This window comes from Ranitomeya variabilis, chromosome 1 (genome assembly GCF_051348905.1).
Source record: "Ranitomeya variabilis isolate aRanVar5 chromosome 1, aRanVar5.hap1, whole genome shotgun sequence".
Classification (NCBI taxonomy): Eukaryota; Metazoa; Chordata; class Amphibia; order Anura; family Dendrobatidae; genus Ranitomeya; species Ranitomeya variabilis.
The window spans coordinates 23,716,342-23,736,026 of NC_135232.1; the positions used below are offsets into that span (position 1 = coordinate 23,716,342).

At 45.7% G+C, this 19,685-nt stretch overlaps 1 protein-coding gene across 2 annotated transcripts in view; it reads right to left on the minus strand.

The window, feature by feature from the left end:
* Nucleotides 1-19,685, minus strand: part of IL6ST (interleukin 6 cytokine family signal transducer) — a 46,504-nt gene that overhangs the window by 13,329 nt on the left and 13,490 nt on the right. The window contains exons 3-8 of one of the 2 annotated variants that reach the window (XM_077281392.1): nt 18,621-18,935; nt 18,135-18,255; nt 17,770-17,856; nt 12,067-12,233; nt 11,405-11,547; nt 9,864-10,020 (exon numbers count right to left, since the gene is read on the minus strand). In XM_077281392.1, coding sequence (XP_077137507.1) covers nt 9,864-10,020; nt 11,405-11,547; nt 12,067-12,233; nt 17,770-17,856; nt 18,135-18,255; nt 18,621-18,935 — 990 coding nt within the window. The remainder of the gene's footprint in view (nt 1-9,863; nt 10,021-11,404; nt 11,548-12,066; nt 12,234-17,769; nt 17,857-18,134; nt 18,256-18,620; nt 18,936-19,685) is intronic. The other variant, XM_077281393.1, reaches the window with a different exon arrangement.

Consider the following 19,685-nt stretch of genomic DNA (forward strand, 5'->3'; position numbering starts at 1 on the left):
ACACTGCCCCACTGTATAATGACAGGCACAGCCCCACTGTATAATGACACACACACTGCCCCACTGTATAATGACACACACACTGCCCCACTGTATAATGACAGGCACACACACTGTATAATGACACACACGCACAACCCTACTGTATAATTAATGACACGCACAGCCTCACTGTATAATTAATGACACGCACAGCCTCACTGTATAATGACACGCACAGCCCCACTGTATAATGACACGCACACACACTGTATAATGACACACACGCACAACCCTACTGTATAATTAATGACACGCACACTGCCCCACTGTATAATGACAGGCACAGCCCCACTGTATAATGACACACACACTGCCCCACTGTATAATGACACACACACTGCCCCACTGTATAATGACAGGCACAGCCCCACTGTATAATGACACACACACTGCCCCACTGTATAATGACACACACACTGCCCCACTGTATAATGACAGGCACACACACTGTATAATGACACACACGCACAACCCTACTGTATAATTAATGACACGCACAGCCTCACTGTATAATTAATGACACGCACAGCCTCACTGTATAATGACACGCACAGCCCCACTGTATAATGACACGCACACACACTGTATAATGACACACACGCACAACCCTACTGTATAATTAATGACACGCACAGCCTCACTGTATAATTAATGACACGCACAGCCTCACTGTATAATGACACGCACAGCCTCACTGTATAATGACACGCACAGCCTCACTGTATAATGACACGCACAGCCTCACTGTATAATGACAGGCACAGCCCCACTGTATAATGACACGCACAGCCTCACTGTATAATAACACGCACAGCCTCACTGTATAATGACAGGCACAGCCCCACTGTATAATGACACACACACTGCCCCACTGTATAATGACACGCACAGCCCCACTGTATAATGACACACACGCACAACCCTACTGTATAATTAATGACACACACACTGCCCCACTGTATAGTGACACGCACAGCCTCACTGTATAATGACACGCACAGCCCCACTGTATAATGACACACACTGCCCCACTGTATAATGGCACACACAGCCCCACTGTATAATGACACGCACAGCCCCACTGTATAATGACACGCACAGCCCCACTGTATAATGACACGCACAGCCTCACTGTATAATGGCACACACAGCCCCACTGTATAATGACACGCACAGCCCCACTGTATAATGACAGGCACAGCCCCACTATATAATGACACGCACAGCCCCACTGTATAATGACACGCACAGCCCCACTGTATAATGACACGCACAGCCCCACTGTATAATGACAGGCACAGCCTCACTGTATAATGACACACACGCACAACCCTACTGTATAATTAATGACACACACACTGCCCCACTGTATAGTGACACGCACAGCCTCACTGTATAATGACACGCACAGCCTCACTGTATAATGACACGCACAGCCTCACTGTATAATGACACGCACAGCCCCACTGTATAATGACACGCACAGCCCCACTGTATAATGACACGCACAGCCTCACTGTATAATGACACACACGCACAACCCTACTGTATAATTAATGACACACACACACACTGCCCCACTGTATAGTGACACGCACAGCCCCACTGTATAATAACACGCACACACACTGTATAATGACACGCAGCCTCACTGTATAATGACACGCACAGCCTCACTGTATAATAACACGCACAGCCTCACTGTATAATGACACGCAGCCTCACTGTATAATGACACGCACAGCCTCACTGTATAATAACACGCACAGCCTCACTGTATAATGACACGCAGCCTCACTGTATAATGACACGCACAGCCTCACTGTATAATAACACGCACAGCCTCACTGTATAATGACACACACGCACAACCCTACTGTATAATTAATGACACACACACTGCCCCACTGTATAATGACAGGCACAGCCCCACTGTATAATGACACACACACTGCCCCACTGTATAATGACACACACACTGCCCCACTGTATAATGACAGGCACAGCCCCACTGTATAATGACACACACACTGCCCCACTGTATAATGACACACACACTGCCCCACTGTATAATGACAGGCACACACACTGTATAATGACACACACGCACAACCCTACTGTATAATTAATGACACGCACAGCCTCACTGTATAATTAATGACACGCACAGCCTCACTGTATAATGACACGCACAGCCCCACTGTATAATGACACGCACACACACTGTATAATGACACACACGCACAACCCTACTGTATAATTAATGACACGCACAGCCTCACTGTATAATTAATGACACGCACAGCCTCACTGTATAATGACACGCACAGCCTCACTGTATAATAACACGCACAGCCCCAATGTATAATGACACGCACAGCCTCACTGTATAATGACACACACGCACAACCCTACTGTATAATTAATGACACACACACTGCCCCACTGTATAGTGACACGCACAGCCTCACTGTATAATGGCACGCACAGCCCCACTGTATAATGACACGCACAGCCTCACTGTATAATGACACGCACAGCCTCACTGTATAATGACACGCACAGCCCCACTGTATAATGACACGCACAGCCTCACTGTATAATGACACACACGCACAACCCTACTGTATAATTAATGACACACACACTGCCCCACTGTATAATGACAGGCACAGCCCCACTGTATAATGACACACACACTGCCCCACTGTATAATGACACACACACTGCCCCACTGTATAATGACACACACGCACAACCCTACTGTATAATTAATGACACGCACAGCCTCACTGTATAATTAATGACACGCACAGCCTCACTGTATAATAACACGCACAGCCTCACTGTATAATAACACGCACAGCCCCACTGTATAATTAATGACACACACACTGCCCCACTGTATAGTGACACGCACAGCCTCACTGTATAATGACAGGCACAGCCCCACTGTATAATGACACACACACTGCCCCACTGTATAATGACAGGCACACACACTGTATAATGACACACATGCACAACCCTACTGTATAATTAATGACACGCACAGCCTCACTGTATAATGACACGCACACACACTGTATAATGACACACACGCACAACCCTACTGTATAATTAATGACACACACACTGCCCCACTGTATAATTAATGACACGCACAGCCTCACTGTATAATGACACGCACACACACTGTATAATGACACGCACACACACTGTATAATCACACACAGACAGGGCCGGACTGGGACAAAAAAAACAGCCCTGCCACACAAATCCCACCAGCCCACATACTATAACACTCCCCATCCCGATCAGTGAATTTTGCTATACTTTGTCCTGCCCCTCAACACTCCTCTTAAAGGCGTTATTTGAAGAGCCACATGTGAATGGCGCCGCAGTGCGCATGATCGACCACAGGTCCATGTACATGGTGCTCATTACACCGCAGGCAGGCGCCGGGGACACCCTGGGGACGAGGAGAGCCCAGAGGATGGTAGAGGACTGAGGAGGACAGCGCCCAGTGACCACTCTGCAGAGGAGTCACAGCAGAGGTGGCATCTCCCTCACAGGGGACCAGCGCTCCTCCTGCCGCCCAGCAGTCTCTGCTCCGGAGCCGGGCGCCACCTCCTCTTCCTTCATTAGCATCCCCGGCGCCTGCGCTGTATGTTTGAAGGGCAGCACAAACTGCACATGCCCGAAAAAAAACTTACAGCGCAGGCGCCAGGGACGCTAATGAAGGAAGAGGAGGTGGCGCCCGGCACGCAGAGTACTGAGTGATGGCTGGAAGGCATTTGTGTCAGGGGGGAAAGGACATGCCCCCCTGACAAACTACAGGTATGACAGGCAAATTCTAAAAACGATTACGGTATTTCAGCGTTGGAAGGGACCGAACTAAAAGAGCCACCTTCACGGAATGCAGCAGTAGTGCTGCACAAGTGGCTCTTAATTAAAAACACCTGGGGGGTTACAGGTTCCCTTTAATACAGGTGCTCATTAGGGTGGAATCACAGCAGCATATGGCATTGGATGTGATCTGCCAATGATACTTGGCTCTTGCTCTGCTGTGAGCATGATCCGAGTGTCCGTGCTCCAATGCTCTCGCAGCACAGGTGTGGAGGAGACGGAGAAATTAATTTCTCCATCTCCTCAATGGTCTGACTCGCCGTGTATCAGACTGCAACATCTGCTGAGAAAAAAAAAAAACTACTGCACACGGACAGCAAGTGAGAAGAGAATCAGACCACTTTTGTGGAAGAAAATGGAACAGTTTTTTTTTATACTCTTTATTAGTCCATGTGGCAACATTTCACTTCCATATCAGAGAAATGTTCAGTTATGGATCCGAAATGTTGCCACATGGGCCAATAAAGAGTACGCTACTTTTCTCACAATTAATTGGAGTGATAGATAGACAGATACACACATACATAATAAGAATAGATACTGAGAATTACACCATTTATGCAGGACAGTAGAAGCATACACAGCTCCACAATATACCGTATATACTTGAGTATAAGTCGACCCAAGTATATGCCGAGGCACCTAATTTTGCCTTAAAAAAACTGGGAAAGCTTATTGAGTCGAGTATAAGCCAGGTATGCATTGTCCCCACATCCCCGTCCTTGTATGCATGGCTCCTTATCCCCATCCTTGTATGCATGGCTCCCCCGTCCCTGTCCTTGTATGCATGGCTCCTTATCCCCGTCCTTGTATGCATAGCTCCTCATCCCCATCCTTGACTGCATGGCTTCCCCGTCCTTATATGTATGGCTCCTTATCCCCGTCCTTGTTATGCATGGCTCCCTCGCCTCTTATTCCCATTTTTGTATGCATGGCTCCTTATCCCCGTCCTTGTATGCATGGGCCTCTTATTCCCATTCTTGTATGCATGGCTCCTTATCCCCGTCCTTGTATGGCTCCTTATCCCCGTCCTTGTATGCATGGCTCCTTCATTGTTCATGTATGCATGGTTCCGATAAAAAAAAAAAAAAAACACATCCTACTTACCTTCTCTGCATGCCCTCGCGCAGCATCTCGTTCTGGTGCCAGCAGCTCCTGTAGCCGGGTGATCACGTGTCCCCCACTCATTAAGGTAATAAATATTTACCCACGCCTATGGGAATGGAGAGGGGTGAATACTCATTACCTTAATGAGCGGAAGACACGTGATCGCTCGGCCTGAAGAACTGCTGGCGCCGGAACGAGATGCAGCGAGGGTGTGCAGGGAAGGTAAGTGGGATGTGTGCTGGAAGGCTGTGGCTGTGAACGCTATAAGAGAAATGAATATTCACTGCCAGCACAGTGAATATTCATTTCTCCTTAGCAGCGGCCCAGGCTTTAGCCACAGCCCCCACCGTTTTTTTGGGACAACGACTCGTATATAAGCCGAGGGGGGTGTTTTCACACAAAAAAAATATGCTGAAAAACTCGGCTTATACACGAGTTTATACGGTATACTACAATCTATTAAATACACAGCGGCATATTATATACCGTGTTAAGGAATATAGAGCAGTGTATATATTATATAGTGTAGAGATGTGGCAGCAGTGTATATATAGTGTGAATTCCACACTATATACATAGCGCCATACTATATAAACATCTCTACACTATACAAACATCTCTACACTCTCTCTCTCTCTCTCTCTATATATATATATATATATATATATATATATATATATATACACACACACACACACACACACATCTCTACAATATACGGTAATTAGGACAGCATTATACTATACTAGATGGTGGCCCGATTCTAACGTATCTGGTATTCTAGAATATGTAGGTAGTATATAGCACAGCCCACGTACTATATTGCACAGTCACGTAGTATATAACACAACCGGCGAAGTATATAACATAGCTGCGTAGTATATAACAGAGCCAAGTAGAATATAACAGCACAGCGCACGCAGTATATAGCACAGCCACGTAGTATATTGCACAGCCACGTAGTATATTGCACAGCCACGTAGTATATTGCACAGCCACGTAGTATATTGCACAGAGCACGTAGTATATTGCACAGAGCACGTAGTATATTGCACAGCCATGTAGTATATTGCACAGTCACGTTGTATATTGCACAGTCACGTTGTATATTGCACAGCCACGTAGTATATTGCACAGCCACGTAGTATATTGCACAGCCACGTAGTATGTTGCACAGCCACGTAGTATGTTGCACAGCCACGTAGTATATTGCACAGAGCACGTAGTATATTGCACAGCCATGTAGTATATTGCACAGTCACGTTGTATATTGCACAGTCACGTTGTATATTGCACAGCCACGTAGTATATTGCACAGCCACGTAGTATATTGCACAGCCACGTAGTATATTGCACAGCCACGTAGTATATTGCACAGCCACGTAGTATGTTGCACAGCCACGTAGTATGTTGCACAGCCACGTAGTATATTGCACAGCCACGTAGTATATTGCACAGCCACGTAGTATATTGCACAGAGCACGTAGTATATTGCACAGTCACGTTGTATATTGCACAGTCACGTTGTATATTGCACAGTCACGTTGTATATTGCACAGCCACGTAGTATATAACACATAGAAGTAGTATATAACACTTCGCATAGAGTATATAACACAGGTTACGTAGTATAAAGCATAGCGATTTAGTGTATTGCCCGGCTACATAGTGTATAGCACAGAGATGTAGTATATAACAGAGCCCACGCAGTATGTAATGTGGGCACTATATGCGTGGTAAAAAAAAAGAATTAAAATAAAAAATAAACATATACTCATGTTCCGAAGGCCCCTTTAAGTCCTGGCGCCTCTGCGGTGCACGCGGCGGCTTCCGGTCCCAGGGTTGCTATGCCCTTAGGACCTGGGATGACGTCACGGTCACATGACGTCATTCCAGGTCCTGCGTGCATAGCATCCTTGGCATCCGCTTGCACTGCCATGGACAGCGGGCGACGTCGGAAGGTGAGAATAACCATTTTTTTTTAATATTATTATTATTATTATTTTTAACATTAGATCTTTTTACTATTGATGCTGCATGGGCAGCATCAATAGTAAAAAGTTGTTCAGACATGGTTAATAGCTGCGTTAACGGAGTGCGTTACACCGTGGCATAAGGCGGTCCGTAAACGCTGCCATTAACCCTGTGTGAGGGCTGACTGGAGGGGAGTATGGACGGGACACTGAGTGCAGGGCAGTAAGCAGCGGCCATTTCGCTGCTGGACTGTGCCCGTCGCTGATTGATCGTGGGCGTTTTGCCAGGACCAATCAGCGACTTGGATTTCCGTGACAGACAGAGGCCGCGACCAATGAATATCCATGACAGACAGACAGACAGAAAGACGGAAGTAACCCTTAGACAATTATATATATAAAGATTATGATGCACACATCACATAGGAGACACCACGACTGCTGAATATATATTACATTGAAACTACTGTATATACAATATATAGCTGATACTGCGACCGATGTGTATAGTTGTAGTATCACCTATATATTGTATGTGATACTGTGACTGGTGTACACACATTATATAGATGAAACTGAAAAAAAAATAAAATATTATATATATATACATATATATATATATATATATATATATATATATATATATATATATATATATATATTAGACACAGATAGATAGTGCGACTATACACAGCAGTATCACCTATACAAAGTATATGCAGTAGTCTATACATTATACAGGTGATACTGCAAATGTTGGATACACATTATATAGGCGATACTGCTACTGCTGTATAATGATAGTATCACCTATATATCATGTATACAGCAGTCTATACTGTATATATATATATATATATATATATATATATATATATATATATATATTATATACATTATATAGGCAATACTGCTACCAATGTGTATATACGTTATATATAGGTGATACTGTTGTGTATATATGTACGTGTTTGTGTGTGTGTATACACACCAGTATCGCCTATATAACGACATATATACACAGCAGTATCACCTATATACACACATCAGTGTACACATCAGTAGCGGTATTGCCTATATCATGTGTATAGACTGCTATATATACATTATATAGGTGATACTGATGTATATAATCACTATACCACCTATGTAATGTATGTATAGCAGTCTACATCTTATATAGGTGACACTGCTACTGATGTGTACATACGTTATATAGGTGATACTGCTGTGCATACATGTACATATATGTGTATACATACGTGTGTGTGTGTGTATATACACACACACTGCAGTATCACCTATATAACGTATATACGCATCAGTAGCAGTGTCATCTATATAAGATATAGACTGCTATACATACATAATATAGGTGGTATAGTGATTATATACAGCAGCATCACCTATATAATGTATATATAGCAGTCTATACACATTATATAAGTGCAACTGCTGTACATACATTAAAAAAATCATCTTGGGACTCACCCAGGTCCCCGAGATGGGGGGGGAGGTCGGGAGGATGAAGAGCTGAGGTGGGTCGGGTCCTGTCCAGCATCGGCGGTGAAGACGAACCTAGGCATTGGTGAGCAGCAGTCTTCTCTGACGCTGGTGCAGGCGGGCCAGCGTCAGACAGTCAGGTGGAGGCGCCCTATGCGCGCCGGACTTTTCAAATATCTCCATGTGCGCGCGTGGTCTCCTGCTTGCCCGCGCTGACACTGGCAGCAGACGAGCACGCGCAGGACTCAGGACCGCGGCCGTGCTCGCGCACTAGCGTGGGCCGCCGCGGCACTTATCAGCTCGGGCAATGCGCGCACACAGGACCTGGCTGAGTTTTAAAGGGCCGGCTGGAGGGATTCGGAGCGCTATGTATTAAAATCGCTGCCGGTCCTCCAGCGGCCCTGTGCACCTGCTCAGGCACCGGCCCGGGGGGCATATGCATTCCTGCAACCCGGGCCAGTCCGCCCCTGGCCGTGGGATGTACCTACTGATTCTAGACACCTCGACACAGCCGGAAGACTAATTAACCCTATAGATAGAAAAGGGAAGGCTATCTTGCCTCAGAGAAAATTCCCAAAGGATAGGCAGCCCCCCACAAATATTGACTGTGAGAGGAGAGGAAAAAACATACACAGACTGAAATCAGAATTTAGCAAAGGAGGCCAATCTAGCTGGATAGGAAAGATAGGACAGAGTACTATGCGGTCAGTATTAAAATACTATGAAATATCCACCACAGAAAATACAAAAACTTCACATCTAACTAAAGACATGAAGGGTATATCTGCATCTCCAGAGATACCAGCTTGACTGCATAAATCCTTACACAGATTAAGCTGGACAAGAAAAAACATGAAATGCACTAAACAATAAGGCCCACAAAATGTGGGCTGCAAAACGAGCAGGACTTATCTTGGTGAAAAGACCAGGAAGCAAGAGAGACCATGAAGAGATGTGAATCCTCCAGATACAATTGACAACTGGCACTCACTGAAGGGTGAAGCCAGACTAAATAGCCTAGTCCAGAGTGAACACACCTGATAACTGCTGTGAAGGACAGACAGCAGCGCTACCACTGATAACCACCGGAGGGAGCCCAAGAACAGAATTCACAACAGAGCTCCCCCTAGTGGTGGCCGGAGACAGGATCTTATCATGTATCTGTGTATTCAGGGAGCTCCCCCTAGTGGTGGCTGCAGACAGGATTTTATGTATCTCTGTATACAGGGAGCTCCCCCTAGTGGTGACTGCAGACAATCTTATTCTGCATCTCTGTATATAGGGAGATTCCCCATTACAGGTGGGCACACACGCACACATAATACTTACCAGATTCGGAGGTGATAGCCATATATTCTTTGCTCCATTCACTCCAGAATCGAGCTGCGATCAGCTTGCAGCGTATACTTATGGCGTAGGTTGTATACGGCTGCAGTTCCTGTAGACTGAACGATTCTCTTGTTTTCGTTAGGTCATCAGAAGGGACCTGATAGGAGTAAAAACTGACATTACACCATTGTGGGATCACCTATGGCATCTTATGCCTCCATAAAAGGGGTCCTCAGTTTAGGTTAACCATCTGCTAGAGCGAGAACTTCTATAAAGAGTGTATTTTGCTCTGTGGGAAATCTTTATGTTGCCAGAAATCCCCCTGTGGATTCAGGTCATGTGACCTCGATGACATTACAGGTCTTTGTGCACTTCTATGTTGCTGCCTACGTATGATTGGTCAGCATCATACAGGGAGAAAAAGTCCACGCCCCCAGTGAAAAGTATCTGAAAACACCCACATGCACACAAGTTAACTCTCAATGTGCCAAATACTTTGGTTAGCAATATCTCGGCAACAGAGAATTAAAATAAAAGAAAATAAAACAACTTTTTATTTAGCTCTGAAGGTGCTATAACATTGTGTGTCCTGTTCAGTTGGTAAAAAAGTGTCTTTTTTTAACCCCTTTATCCCGCCAAGGCTGTTTGCACCCGCATGATGAGGCCAATTTTTACAATTCTGTCAGCTGTCCCTTTATGAGGTTTTAACTGGAACGCTTCAGCGGATCCTGATGATTCTGAGATTGTTTTCTTGTGAAATATTGTACTTCATGGTAGTGGTAACATTTCTTTGATATGACTTGCATTTATTTGTGAAAATATCAGAAATTTGTAAAATGTCTTCATTCTTATGCTCTTAAATCAGAGTCGCGTCACACAAAATAGTTAAACATTTCCCACATGTCTACTTTACATCAGCACAAATGTGGGGGAAAACTACTGTATGAGCACATGGCAGGGCTCAGAAGAGAAGGGGCGCCGTTTGACTTTTTGATTGCAAAATTAGCTGAAACAATTAGCGAATGCCATGTCGCCTAAACGGTGGAACCCCCCCAAAAAATAACAATTTTAAAAACTCGACCCTTCAAGGATCGTCTCTAGATGTGTGGTGAGCACCTTCAACCCCCAGGTACACATGTACTAAAATTGGGGCGATTAGAGACACCCCACTCGAAATCCAAAGAATTTGTGGGACGCCTCATTCCAGGGCCATATTTCTGGGGGGGCATTTTATTGCACGTAGAGTTTATGGCATACTTCACTCAAACTGTGGAGTTGTCGGACATATTTCAAAGCCATAGATTCAGTGGGACGTCTCATTCCAAAAAAATGAGACATCCTTTACCAAAACCATATTTATGGGTCAGATTTATGGGTCTACTCATTCTGGAAAAAACAAGCCATCATACAGCGATGAGGATGGAAATGAAAACAAAATTAAAAAAATATTGGCCCAGCCACCCAGAATGGTGGTCTATGAAGCTCAGCCTGTGGATGGGCTTCACAGGAGACACATTTGGTCTGGTGTACGGACCCCTCACCTTGCTCCATGAGGCGCCGCCCTTCGGTCTGTATCGGATGTTGTATCTCAGCTCTCCCAGTTTCAGAGGATTCTTCCACTCGATTCGCAGCACTCTCTCCAGCACGGCGGACAGGTTCACGTTGTCCGGAGGATCGGGCTTCACTTCATTTATAAGAAAAAAAAAAAGGAACAGAACAAAGGAAGGAGCGTTCGTTACTTATTCTGCTTTGACTCATTTACGGGGTTGTCAAAGTTAGGATAACATGGCGGCATCTTTCTAGACACAGCGCCTCTCCTGTCTGCAGGCTGTGTGCGGTATCGCAGCTCTGCTCTATTCACATCAAACGGAGCCGAGCTGCAATAAAATCCAAGGACGGGCGCGGTGTCGTCCTGGACAACCCCTTTAATAAACTGTACAAATGATTAAAAAAAGGGACATACGCCTGCAATGCCTTTCCATCAGCGGGGAGTGTGGCAGTAACGCAGCGGCACGTCGGGATCGGCAAGCATTTGATTTTTTTTTTTTCTAGACCACCATGGCCCTGATTTTGATACAATCTCTTTAAATAAACAATAATGAGCATACTGGGCATTGTAGTGCTGCTGCTGGTCTGACTGCATAAGCGCGGTCCCCCCCCCCTACTGTCACATCAGAAGTCGCGCCCCTCACTGGATAATTACCGATTTCAATAATGTCGAACTGTACGGGATCTGATTCGAATCGGCCCAGCGGATTTGCGGCTACCACCAGGAAGGTGGTGTCAATGTACAGGGAAAAGTCCGGGAACAACAGGGTACAGGATCGCTTCTCCGCCTCGGCCACACAGTCCTTCCTCTGGGCCGAGTTCCTGGAAAAGACAAAAATGCCATTAAAAGTGTGTCTCTCCACAGGGCCGTATTTGCCACTAGGCACTCGAGGGCACGTGCCTAGGGCGGGGACGACGCGGGGGGCGGCACCTGAGCAGGTTTTTTCTTTTCTTGTTTTTTTTTTTTTTTTTATGAAGTCCGGGCCGGGCTCACCTTAATCCCGCCCGCCCGCTTGCCTGCCTGCCTCCGAGTCCTTGCCCCCCTTGACATCATATAGATAAAGTATGAGTCATACATACTCACCTAGCTGCTCCAGCGATGCCTGGTCTGGTCTCAGCAACGGCAGCTTGTCCTGTGTGAGCGGTCAGGTGGTACCGCTCATTAAGGTCATGAATATGCCGCATATTCATGACCTTAATGAGCAGTACCACCTGACCGCTCACACAGGACAAGGGAGCTGCGCCGGGACAGAGGTGGACGTTCTGCACGGTGTCGCCGGTGTGGAAAAGCCAAAAGGTGAGTATGATGACATCCAGGCCAGGGAGGACGGGGGGGGGAGGATGAAGGAGGACCGTGGACGGGGAGCCGCTCAGCCGAGCCATGCAAGATAGGAGCGTTGGGGTCCGGGGAGCCGATGGCGATGACCGATGAGCCATGCATGGAGGGGGCCGCTGGCCAGGGGGGATAGATGACGACGAGCCATGCAAGATGGGAGGCGGCGATGAGCCATGCATAGGGGGGAGGGATGGGAGACGAGCCAGAGCTACCCATGCATACAGGAAGGGAGGGGGACATGAGCCACGCATACAGGGGGGGGGGGGGGGGAGGGGGGATGGGAGATGAGCCAGAGCCACCCATGCATACAGGGAGGGGGAGCCACGCATACAGGAGGGGGGGGGGGGGGGAAGAGATGAGCCATGCATGATGGGAGCCGATGAGCCATGCATACAGGGAGGAGGGAGAGATGAGCCATGCATACAGGATGGGAGGGGGGGGGGGGGGGGGGGGGGAGATGAGCCATGCATACAGGGAGGGGGGGGGGGGGAGATGAGCCATGCATACAGGGAGGGGGGGGGTGAGAGATGAGCCATGCATGATGGGAGCGGGGAGCCGATGAGCCATGCATACAGGATGGGAGGGGGGGGTGGGCCACTATACAGTATGCGTGGAGCATCATATGTGGCCATTATACAGTATTGAGCATCATGTGCGGTCATTATACAGTATGGAGCACTGTGTGGCCATTATACAGTATGGAACATCATGTGTGGCCATTATACAGTATGGAGCATCATGTGTGGCCATTATACAGTATGGAACATCATGTGTGGCCATTATACAGTATGGAGCATCATGTGCGGCCATTATACAGTATGGAACATCATGTGTGGCCATTATACAGTATGGAACATCATGTGTGGCCATTATACAGTATGGAGCATCATGTGCGGCCATTATACAGTATGGAGCATCATGTGCGGCCATTATACAGTATGGAGCATCATGTGTGGCCAATATACAGTATGGAGCATCATGTGTGGCCATTATACAGTATGGAGCATCATGTGTGGCCATTATACAGTATGGAGCATCATGTGTGGCCATTATACAGTATGGAGCACTGTGTGGCCATATTTTTTTGTTTAGAATTATTCTTTATGAAACAGTGTGATCAGCAGTGCTAAATGGCTGTGGTTGGGACGTGGATATGGGTGTGACTAGTTGTGAAACGGGTGTGGTCAGTCACTGGCTTGGCCTAAAATTTGCCGCGGCGCACATGCGCCGCAAACTTTACACCTCTTTCCCTTCTTCAAAAGTTAGGGGGTATGGTACCGCATTTGCCAGATCACAGCAAGTGCCGCAAATCCCATAGGGAATGAATGAAGGGATCCGTTACACGGCAGATGCAGAAAAACTGCTGGATCTGCTGCAAAAGGCGACTTTCACATCAGCGATTCTTGCCAAAGTCACTGCCGATAGTGTCATACTCACCAAAGGGGGAGGCAGCACTAAAAGTGCCTAGGGCAGGAGAAACTCTAAATACGGCCCTGTCTCTCCAATAAGCCTGCACGGTGCCGAACTCTGGGAGCAGGAGCTTGTGCTCCAGAGCTGCTCTTCCTGCTGTGGATGGGTGGGTATATATAATCTCAGTACAGACCAAAAGTTTGGACACACCATCTCATTTAAAGATTTTTCTGTATTTTCATGACTATGAAAATTGTAAATTCACGCTGAAGGCATCAAAACTATGAGTTAACACATGAGGAATTATATACTTAACAAAAAGTGTGAAACAACTGAAAATATGTCTTATATTCTAGGTTCTTCAAAGTAGCCACCTTTTGCTTTGATGACTGCTTTGCACACTCTTGGCATTCTCTTGATGAGCTTCAAGAGGTAGTCACCGGGAATGGTTTTCACTTCACAGGTGTGCCCTGTCAGGTTTAATAAGTGGGATTTCTTGCCTTATAAATGGGGTTGGGACCATCAGTTGTGTTGAGCAGAAGTCTGGTGGATACACAGCTGATAGTCCTACTGAATAGACTGTTAGAATTTGTATTATGGCAAGAAAAAAGCAGCTAAGAAAAACGAGTGGCCATCATTACTTTAAGAAATGAAGGTCAGTCAGTCCGAAAAATTGGAAAAACTTTGAAAGTGTCCAGTGGCAAAAACCATCAAGCGCTACAAAAAAACTGGCTCACATGAGGACTGCCCCAGGAAAGGAAGACCAAGAGTCACCTCTGCTTCTGAGGATAAGTTTATCCGAGTCACGAGCCTCAGAAATCGCAGGTTAACAGCAGCTCAGATTAGAGACCAGGTCAATGTCGCACAGAGGTCTAGCAGCAGACACATCTCTACAACAACTGTTAAGAGGAGACTTTGTGCAGCAGGCCTTCATGGCAAAATAGCGGCTAGTAATAATACTCAAAAAACAATATGCATAGGAATCAAACTATATTGTGCGTACATATAATCCCTTAAAACTTCATTTTTATTTCTATTCAATATAAAACCCAGACCCAATATACAACTAGATATGGATACCACAATTATGGACAAAAGGTCACCAATATATAAACCTATTATGGTCCTAAATAAACCTACTACTAACGCCTGCCTTACTGTGGGGGTTGGCACCCTAAGAAACGATTTTTTGGCGCCCCCACTCAACGTCGGCTAGCCCTTTGTCCCCTGCAGTATCCCTCACACTACAGGTGGGAAAACAATATAGTAAAGAGCAGTGGTGAAAAAAACAATCAAATAACTACATATATATACAATTGGACCTATATAGGTACCTCCACAAAATGTAGCAACGTTCCAAACACACCGCATAAAATGTACTTGTAATGCCCTATAGTATATCAACAAGGTATCAGATGATAGCCGTCATGGTCCCAAAATATCAGCGATACATAATCAATTAGATCAAAACAATGACCAGACAGCAAACAAAGGCCTAATACATGCCAGAAAAAGATTTTCTCAATAGATAATTAGGGTCACTTAGTGTGTGTAGGTATCTCCCGACGCGTTTCCCTGCTCTCACGGTTCATCAGGAGGAAGTGATATTCATGATGCCGAATGCTCCATAGATGTAAGGCAGTTATTTGATTGTTTTTTTCACCACTGCTCTTTACTATATTGTTTTATATTGAATAGAAATAAAAATGAAGTTTTAAGGGATTATATGTACGCACAAAATAGTTTGATTCCTATACATATTGTTTTTTGAGTATTATTACTAGCAGCTATTTTACCATGAAGGTCTGCTGCACAAAGTCTCCTCTTAACAGTTGTTGTAGAGATGTGTCTGCTGCTAGAACTCTGTGTGGCATTGACCTGGACTCTAATCTGAGCTGCTGTTAACCTGCGATTTCTGAGGCTCGTGACTCGGATAAACTTATCCTCAGAAGCAGAGGTGACTCTTGGTCTTCCTTTCCTGGGGCGGTCCTCATGTGAGCCAGTTTTTTTGTAGCGCTTGATGGTTTTTGCCACTGGACACTTTCAAAGTTTTCCCAATTTTTCGGACTGACTGACCTTCATTTCTTAAAGTAATGATGGCCATTCGTTTTTATTTACTTAGCTGCTTTTTTCTTGCCATAATACAAATTCTAACAGTCTATTCAGTAGGACTATCAGCTGTGTATCCACCAGACTTCTGCTCAACACAACTGATGGTCCCAACCCCATTCATAAGGAAAGAAATCCCACTTATTAAACCTGACAGGTCACACCTGTGAAGTGAAAACCATTTCCAGTGACTACCTCTTGAAGCTCATCAAGAGAATGCCAAGAGTGTGCAAAGCAGTCATCAAAGCAAAAGGTGGCTACTTTGAAGAACCTAGAATATAACACATATTTTCAGGTGTTTCACATTTTTGTTAAGTATATAATTCCACATGTGTTAATTCATAGTTTTGATGCCTTCAGTGTGAATGAAAATTGTACATAGTCATGAAAATACAGTAAAATCTTTATATGAGAAGGTGTGTCCAAACTTTTGGTCTGTACTGTATATATTACAGGGCCACCCTGGTACAATCCTGCAGCCTACCTTTTTTTTTTTTTTTTTTTTTAACCCCATCACAACCATATAAGATAAAACTACATCATTCGCCCTGGTGTTGGAGAGGGCAGAGGAGCCTGTGCTGACTGCCGCCGTTTAACCAACTAAATGCCGCTGTCCATAACAGCATCTAAATGGCTGGGCTGCCAGTTGCACAAGCAAATAGTTCAGGTCGGTGGCTGCCGACACCGATAACAACTGATCGTGGGGCTGTCGAGTGTCGGACCCCAGCCGATCAGCAGGGTGGATAAAAATCAATGTTTTTTTAAAAAAATCAAAAAAAATCGGATTTTTTTGATTTAAATCGGATTTTTTTGATTTAAATCGGATTTTTTTCAATAAACTGCTTTTTGAGGAAAATATTTTACCATCCAAAGGTTCTTCCATCATGAGATAAAGCTGAGTTGTTTAACTCAGTAGAATAAAGGCTGTATATGTGTAACATTCACAATGCCATGCTCTTCCAGAGGTTTCTGTAGGATGCTGACTATCCAACAAGTTTGGGCATGTCAACTGAATGGAAAAAGAAACTAAACCAAAAGAAAGTGAAACCAAGCTAGAAGTGTGGAATTAAAGGGGCAGTATGAACAAAATGTGGAGGCTATTAATAGTTTATACAATTAAGACATGCTGCTTTTAAACACCTACCTATTGCCATATAGTAAAACAAAAAAGATTTTTACTTACTTTGGGGTCCCCCCCTCACCCTGGCGTTAGATCGTTGCCCCTAGTTTCGTCCGTGTAACTATGGGCGCACATGCGCACTGCTCTCACTTCTCATTTTAATCGTGATTTATATTAAAAAAAATCTTTTGATTTAAATCGTGATTTAAATCATGATTTAAATCGGCGTGATTTAAATCAATCCACCCTGCCGATCAGACACTGATGACCTAACCTAAAGATGTGACATCAATGTAAAAGTAGGGGACAACCTCCGTAATGACCCTGCAGAGAAAACATGGCGGGTTACGATGGGAGGGTTTCGGGCTGGGAGACCACCTTACCTGGACACAGATGGTCTCCGTATTTTGGGATAGTCAGAGGTTAGGTTTTGCACTATTTCGGTGTTATTGAGCAGGTCCAGTTCTACCCTACAGATCAGCGGGAAAGAAAAAGGAGACAGGAGAGGGAGAGAGCGGAGGAGGTTAGAAGAGCTAAAGGGGGGGTGGAGGGGACAAAAAAAAAAAATCATCATGAGGAAAACAAAGGGTTAAAAGTAAAATAAATCTAGAAATGAGTGAGGATGGAACAAAAATAATGAAGAGTCTGCAAAACAGTCTGTATAGGGAAAGCCAGACCACCGCCTCGTAATCCCCCCCCCAGACAGGAGAAGTGTAAGAATCATGCACACCGCCGTGCGCCCAATTACCAGTATTGCTTCAGGGTGTAATTGGTGGGCATCATGGTGGGCCATCCGGGCTCCCATGTACAGGTAAGGGTCTTCCCGTTATAACAGACGCAGCTCAGGTTCTCCGGCTTCGCTGGAGGATCTGTAGAAGGATCACAAGATAAAGGGGCTTCAATGATATATATACCTGGCGGAGGGGTCCACCCGTGACACATTACACCCAGAGGGGCTGTGACGTTACTGTGAAGTGATCTCGCCCGTCTGCAGAAGGTTAATCCTGTGCCATTTTCATCATGGAGAACTGCTCAAGGGGTGGAGCTCAGTGGGGGGAGGCTCCTGCTTCAGTTCTGCTGGCAATGCTGCAGAGGCAAATGACTGGTGCCTACAGCAAAGGACGCAGAATATACCTCTGCATCTACATTTCTATGACCGGCCCCTAACCCTGACTATTATAACCCCGGGAATCACACCTTTACTATACACAGAAGAAACAGGAAGACTACTTACAGCCCAGAGTGAAGTAAATGCCGTGGAGGGTGACGTCAGTCTGCCCGTAGGCCTTAAAGGCGCAGGTGAGGCTGTTGTGCATGTCCAGGGTGGGCTGGAAGGTGACGCTGGAGACGCTCTCATTGACCAGTGTGTACTGGCTCTCGGGGATCACCGTGTTCCCCACTTTCCAGAATAACTCCCTGGAGGTGATGGGGTGGTTCAGCTCTCGCAGGCAGGTCTGGTTCAGGATGCAGAATGCCGTCAGGTTGGTGTTCAGCTCCACGGTGGGAGACTGTGGCTCATTATAAGCGCAGGAATTGATTGTAAGCCCCTCTGAAAGTAAGAGGCGCTCGTTACTAACATGGCGAGCTACACATCACCAGGTCAGGGGTGCACACACTGCTACATAGGCGCCCCAGGGGTACAAGGGGCCCGCTCTCACCACAGGGGGCTTAGGATAACTATACTTTTCTCCCCCCTCCTCCTTGCTGACGCTCTCCAGAGATCAATCAGACTCTGCAACATCTAAGTCACACAATTATATTAACCCAATGCCTCCCTAGACCACCAGGGATATTCTCCCCACAATAGGACTCCCATACCACTTACGACACATCCTGTTTATTTATTGTAAATGTCTAATGTGAAATATAAAAGTCACCTCCCCCGACCACCAGGGACGCCCTCCCACTCACCAAGTCACATCCCCCGACCGCCAGGGAAAACCTCCCACTCACCAAGTCACATCCCTCGACCACTAGGGATGCCCTACATTCACCCAGTCACCTACCCCGACCGCCAGGGACGCCCTCCCACTCACCAACGTCAAAAAACTGACCGGCACATCCAAACATAGACTAAGTGTGAACAGGTGCTGAACCTAGAGTCACAAACTCATATACAGTCAAATAAATAAGGCAGCACACTGCAGCGCTAAAACATGCAAACATGAAAATTGAATTGCATTACTGCACTAGAAATATGAAAAATTGAGAAAGTTTAGCGCATAAATTAGCCAATTTATGTGTACCTGATAGCCACGTTAAGGCATTTCTCGTATACAAGGTCCTAGCAATGCCTTTC